We start from the raw sequence: 6,854 nt of genomic DNA on the forward strand, positions 1-6,854 counted from the left end.
AACACCGCTAAGCCGTAATGATTTTCTTCGGCACAGCTGTCGGGTGGTGTACTGCACAAACTCCTTTATGCTACTTCCACAGGTAAGATACATCTGACAAAACACTTTTTACTTAGCTGTTCGCCGTGTTGTTGTGTGTAGGCGTCCTTATGCCGACGATCCGGTGACTTTTTTCTATGTCTCAGTCGGTGGCTCCACCGCGGAAAACATTCCTCCGTTACTCGCTAGTTTTTTGACTTTTATGTAGTGGCGAATTTCTGCCCCAAGCTTCGAAAAAATAATTCTTCCACTTCTTAATGTGAGCTGTTCAGATTTATTTCTGACTCGTACATACAAACAAAAGATGTCACGGTCAAAAAACTATTTGCTGCTACAGCGCACATTTCCATTGCCGTCCTGGCTCACTCTAACCTGCTACCACACATGCGCTGTAATGTTTTCTTACCCGACACAAATTAAACGCGCAGCATTTATTCTCTAACAACATATTATGCAAAATTAAACATGTAACAATAACTGAAACAGTATCAAAAATATTTCTCTATAGATTGGCTCTAACAGTGTTACACTCTTCTGTTTTGGCTAACCTGAGCCTCTCTAGCTGCTCTGCATTTACTAGCTTGTCTCTGACGGCGTCCGCCTGCTGTTTGCTGCTGAGCGCGTCGTCTGAAGCTGTTCTTCAGATGCTTTTGAAGCGTCTGAAACGACGCTGTGAAAACGATACGAGTGAAGCAGAATGTAAAGCGTGAGCCAGAAATTCAAAACAATGATTTAAAGAATCCGAGGAGCTCTGCGAAGCTGAGCGTTGACCCCCTTTTGACATTTCACAGACACTTAATCCATCCAGAAGCAATCAGCCTCACTGCTTTCAATTTAAATGTGTTTCCTCTGCTTCAGCACACAAACTGCTCTCCACAAGTGAATCTGCTTCCTGTGGGTGCTGCTCATCCTCACATCGTCTTCAACAGTCTGCTTTTTAAAATGTTTTAGCAGAAATCTAATGGCTGTCGTTATGTTCCAAGAGTTCTTTGGAAGATCGTGCATCTCCATTAAACTCAGAGATTATCAGTCTTATCACTCCCCGATATTCAGTGATCAGCTCTAAATGTTACAGAGTTAAAGCGCTGAGCAGCACGAGAGGCGGGTGCCTAAAAGTCACCAACACTCTCCCAGCTCGATAACTGCTTCCAAACGTCCTCTACACTTAACATCAGCATAAAAACTGTGTCCCGGGAGCTTCCGAGCACATCCTGTATGTCATTCTTATTTCTGATGGGGAAAAGCAAAGCTTCCTGAGGAGAAGTTGGTAACCAGAGCGTCAGCAAACATTCGAAAATATCTCAGCACACTCGGTTGCCCCCTGGTGATAACAGTTTTAGATCAATTCTGTAGTTTCATTACCAAAAGTACTTTTAAATGGCCTCACAGTTTACACGTAGTTTACATCAACATGTGAAAGCACCCAGGTTCAGGCGTCCAGTGAAATCGATTCTTGTGTCAAAGCAAATATGTGAAACTGCCGGCTGTGGTGCGCTGCTTTGGTGAATAATGAAACAGCTAAGAGAAACTAAAAATGGCGCTGATGATTAGCAGACATGAGATCGTTTAGTTGGTCCTGTAACTGCAAATGCAAAACTAATTCATAACCATCTCCAGCTGTGTCTCCCCTAAAAACAAAGCTGCTTGGAATAAACACGGTTCACTGAAATTGTTGTTCAGCTGAAACCACCCAGTCTGTGCCAAAACACTAACATGTTGCTGTTGTGTTCAGGTGGATGAGGAGACCTCGCTGTGGCGTCCCAGATCATCCTCACACCAGCCGGCGGCAGAGGAACAAACGCTACGCGCTGACGGGACAGAAGTGGAGAGATAAAAGGATCTCGTACAGGTGTGCATACCTGACTTCATTTCCCATAATGAGCTCTAAGATGGCAGTAACTGAGCGCTCTGAGCTAACACGGCTATTAAAGAGGCCGACACATGTTAATGGGATCCTGAGTGAGTGTTTCTTTTTCTTAATTCTCTGTTTCCATCTTCATCCTCCTTCTTTCTCTCCCAGCCTGGGCTTAATGTAAATCAGCTGCGTCCCAGGGTACCCTGAACACATCACGTATCCATACATTACATCCACCCACCCACATCTCTCCGTCTTTATTTCTTTATGGACGTACGGTAAAACCCTCGGCTGTGTGATCCAACCAGCAGCTCGGCCGTGTAATGTGGGTCTAATGCAGATTAGAGCCGTCCCACGGGACTCTGAACGCATCCCAGCTCCTGCCCACTTTTTCTCTCTCCCGTCTCTCTCTTTGTCTCCTACTTTAGTGCTCTCTGCTTCTTGTTCCCCGACTGCGTCTCTCTCAAATTCAAATCCAGCTTCAGTGCCACGAATCAAACTGAAACAGTACTTGTGTATTTCCACAGTTTCTTGGTAAAAATGACCAACAGTAAGTAAACACTGCTGCCCTGAACGCCTCGTTTCCATTCTCTGTTTCTAGTTTCAGCTCTGGGGACCAAAAATCCTTTTTTAGGGAACTTTAACTGTTTGTGGCCGTTTTTAATAAACTGCCTCGTCGTAACTGTTAAAAGCAAAATGTTCCTTATTGAATGGGGCTGTGGTTAGTTTGTATTTGTGTATTAATCAGGGGCCACGAGAGGAGAAGCATAGCACCAGGTTTAGCTTGTCGTGGAGGACAGCAACAGTTAGTGTCTCGTTCTCTCTCGTTGAGCTCATTTAGTGTTCAGCATTCACTGTTATCTGCTACGACTTTCCAAATACTCCAGAACTCTGTGGTTCTGCTCGATGAGCGGCACTCGTGAGTCCAGGATGAACCTTTTTTCCCTCTCATGTTTCAGTAGAAAGGGTTTCTGCACAGCTTTAATGCAGTCCTTCCTGTAAGTCTCAGTGACATCACAGCATCCTCCATTTTGATTTGAAGTGTGATGCGAGCAGCAGCCTCCTGATAGCTCCACCTTCATCCACCACGAGTTCCCTTTCGGTATCTCTTTGTAGAAATCCTTGTTTCTCTGTCATTTTCCAGCACCTCTGTGTGAACATTATTTATATCTCTGGTTGGTTTTGTCGTATCGTGTGTTCTCGTTTCCTTCTGGTTAAATTCATCGTCTCTGCTTTTCTTCCTCTCGCTGAAATTTTCCACGTCTTTGTTTAATTCTGTTCTTCTCCTGCTTCAACATCTGAGATCAAACAGTTTCTTATTTAGATGTTTGAATCCCCTTTCAGCCTCCTCTTGCTTTTCCTCCACCCCCGTCTCTCCACACCATCCCACTCAGAGTTTTATAGGTCTAATGTAAATTACGCAGCTCCCGCGAGACTCTGGGCCCATCCCAGTTCTGCTGCTTTACTGGGATCCACTCTACAACGTTACATAAAACCCACAGCGTGCGATCGGCGCTATCCGGTTACCCCTTACTGCATCTCAGTCTCCTCGGGCCTCCTCGTGTTTCACCTGTTATCTGCTGTCGCATTCTCGCAGTGTTGTCTTCAGCTCGGCTGCCGTCGCTCGAGCCGTTTGCTCCAATCATTTCTAACTCGATTGTTCTTCTTCCGAGGCACCGGCCCATCTCCAGAGCCAGACCAGCCTCCTCCTCTTCCACTCACACTCTGTGATATGGAGCCAGTGTTTAGGCTGGTTGTGCTCCATCATTTACGGTCCATGCAGTATTCGTGTTCACCTGCCAAGCTGCGCTTCGGGCCACCTTACTGTCACATCCAGGATCCTTTGCATGAATTATGGGCGTACCTTCTGGTTCACTGAAAGTGCAGGAGCTGAGCTTAAGCTTCCAATGCTTCATTAACTGGAACCGTAGAAACTATGAATGATCTTTGCAGCTCTGCAGGTTGAATGTGAGCAGCCCTTTGCTAAAACCCGAGTATCACGAACTCGTTTTCATTCGGACTGCAGAACGTTTCCATCCCACACACAGAATTACAGGATAGTTTCTCTGAAGGAGACAAAACTGCTCTTAAAATCTGTGTTGAGAAGAACGATGAAGAAGCTAACGCTGGTTACAGGTCTGTCTGTTCCAGAGAGATTCTGGTTTGCAGCCCTTTGAATGTGAGAAATGAACTGAGCGGTTCCAGACTCATTTGTATTTATGCATTGATCTGAAGATGTCAGGCTGACTGAGCCACTGTAGCAGGAATTTTAGCTCAGATTAAACTGTAAGATGTTCCAAGCACTTAGTGAGATTTTACTCTTCATTGTAGCTAAAAAGGAAATGTTATTTATCCAGGGTCAAATCACAACAACAGTCACCTCAAGGTGCTTCATATTCTAAGGTCGACCCTACAATAACACATACAGAGAAAAACCCAACAATCATATGACCCCCTATGAGCAGCACTTTGGCGACAGTGGGAAGGAAAAACTCCCTTTTAACAGGAAGAAACCTCCGGCAGAACCAGGCTCAGGGAGGGGCGGGGCCATCTGCTGTGATTGGTTGGGGTGAGAGAAGGAAGACAGGATAAAGACATGCTGTGGACGAGAGACAGAGGTTAATAATAAACGCTAAAGGTTTAGATTTAAGGCGGTGAATCATCCAGAGGAGCTGCTTTTGGAAACTCAGCATACGTGTACATCTGCACAACAACTCCAGAGAGTAGCAGCAGCTCCCACACAGTGTGCTCCTAACCTTATTTTGCTCTGTGTGTATCCAACACATACCCGGCTCACATGCTGCATCAAAACAATACGATCTGAAGGTGGTTGCCGCTCAGTGCGCTTACCTGAGTGACAGCGATGAGCTCAGACAGGTGGATTTTTTCTGCCTCTGCTCTGCATTAAGAGGAATTTCAGGGCTGCGTGTAATCACACCCGCTGTTCGATACTGTAGCTGCAGAATTATGCAACCTCCGTGCAGAAGGCGGATATTAAGAAGAGTCGAGAAGGCTGGAAAGAAGAAGAAAATACAAGTGAAGGCCAAAGCAAGTTGAGAGAGCACTCAGAAGAATGATGTTTCCCCTTTTATGCCGATGCCTCTGCAACTAAGCAAATTCATTAAAGGTCAATCAAAGGACAGAAACAAAAGAAGAGAATAACTGCATTTAGAGCTGCTCTGACTGAGCTCAGCGATGGATTGCGATCAGATAAAGATGTTAAAGCTCCTCTAAAGGACGAATCCCTTCAGCCGTGTAGAAATTTGTGTTCTTTGAGGAGCATTTCCATAAATTCTGATCCATATATTAGTGAAGTATCCAGACAGCTGCTGAAACCTTTTCCATGAACTTTGATCCAGACGGTGAATTCCCAGATTCACGTGACTCTTCCCTGACATGCAACTTATTAAATAATTCAGAATTCAACATGTGGTCAGACGTTTGGTGTGATTTCGCATTATGGATTCTTTTGTCATTCTCTTGTGGTGCTTTGTTGGTTATTGTTATTATTATAACAAGAGATTAGTTCTTAGGTTTGTGTTTAGTGTAGGTTTAGTTCTGTGTCTAGTCTGCGTCTTTGTGTAATGGTTTCTTGTTTCCTGTTTTATTGTGAAAGTCCGTGTCTTATTTTGCCTCCCTTGCCTCGTCTCGTCAATCACTTCCCGCTGTGTTCCCCACCTGTGTGTAATCTCCGTGTTCTTCTGTGTGTATTTAGTCGTGTCTTCTTTTGTTGTAGTCGCTGGTCCGTCTGCTTATCTCCTGTGAATCAGCTGTGTGTGTCTGCTATCAACCGTCATGTGCTTCCGGTCACCCTTGTTCGTATTTAGTAGTTTAGTTTTTTCCAGTATAGTTTAGCTTTAGTTCTGTTTAGTTCCACTTGTGTCTTATTTTTATAATAAAACTCCTTGCCTGCTTGGACCCTCCTTTACTTTCCTCCACACGGCTCATCCCTTTCACTGTGACATAAAATGTTTTCGCAGCACACATATTCATGCTCCCTTCAGGATTTATCCTCCTCACTTTGCACCATCAGCAGGTAGATATTCAATTATTCCAAATGAAAATCATTTTTGTGCCTAATCTTCTCTTTGGTGTTTGCAAATTGTGCTAAAGCTAAGCTAACTAGCTAAAATTATTTTACCTGGTTCAGTAACTTGCATCGTCCTGCAGCTAATGCTAATGCTAATGCTCGCCTACGTCTTAAAAATGTTGTGGATGATGGAGGAAAGTATTGGCTGTAGGAAAGAAATATGTTAAGGATACGTTTAAAATAGAGGCTGTAAACACAGATGATTTCAGAGTGGACATGCAGTACTATGCAGACGCCTCATTCCTTTATATCCTGCTGGTAAAACAGGAATGTCTTTAAGTATATTTGGGAATAGCTCTCCAGGCATTCTGAGGGACATCCAAAGCTCTCCTTTGGGTGTTTCAGCTTCTTGTTGTGCTTCAGGAGTGTTGAGGTCCGGGCTCTGTGGAGGCCAATCCATGGCTGACAGTGTTCCACTGTGTGTTTTATATATTGGTATGCTTTTATGGCACAGGCCGTGTGTTTGGGATCATTGTCATGTTGAAAAATGAAGCTGGTGCCAATCAGATGTTTCCAGATGTTTCTGCATGGTGGATAAAAATCTGATGTTACGGTTCTGTGTTTATAATTCATTAGTTGTCCAGCGCCACTGGCTGACAGGGCGCCCAAACCATGAGCCGTGAGAGAGCCCCCACCCTGTGGGAAGAAATTGTTAATTGCAAACTATAGTGACCTGTCAGCATTGTCGATTTGGGTTTTTCCCTTTTAAGGATTCAGTTTCCGATTCTCCAAAGAACTCCTGGAGTCATCTCCTCTGATCTCCTCTTTTTCTCGCCCATTACCTGAAATCTGTGCAGCACATTTCATTATCTAAATGCATTAAATGTGTGAGACTACAGTGTCTGCATATCCAACCGAGTGCTAGACGTG

The 6,854-nt window shown here is 44.4% G+C and overlaps 1 protein-coding gene across 2 annotated transcripts in view; it reads left to right on the forward strand.

The window, feature by feature from the left end:
• The window catches only part of mmp24 (matrix metallopeptidase 24), a 70,512-nt gene that overhangs the window by 28,343 nt on the left and 35,315 nt on the right, over positions 1–6,854 (forward strand). Inside the window, exon 3 of one of the 2 annotated variants that reach the window (XM_005740890.2) lies at positions 1,772–1,888. In XM_005740890.2, coding sequence (XP_005740947.1) covers positions 1,772–1,888 — 117 coding nt within the window. Of the gene's footprint in view, positions 1–1,771; positions 1,889–5,698; positions 5,931–6,854 lie in introns of those variants that run through there. The other variant, XM_005740891.1, reaches the window with a different exon arrangement.

Source organism: Pundamilia nyererei, unplaced genomic scaffold (assembly GCF_000239375.1).
Source record: "Pundamilia nyererei isolate P.nyererei 1_Seehausen unplaced genomic scaffold, PunNye1.0 scaffold00105, whole genome shotgun sequence".
NCBI lineage: Eukaryota > Metazoa > Chordata > Actinopteri > Cichliformes > Cichlidae > Pundamilia > Pundamilia nyererei.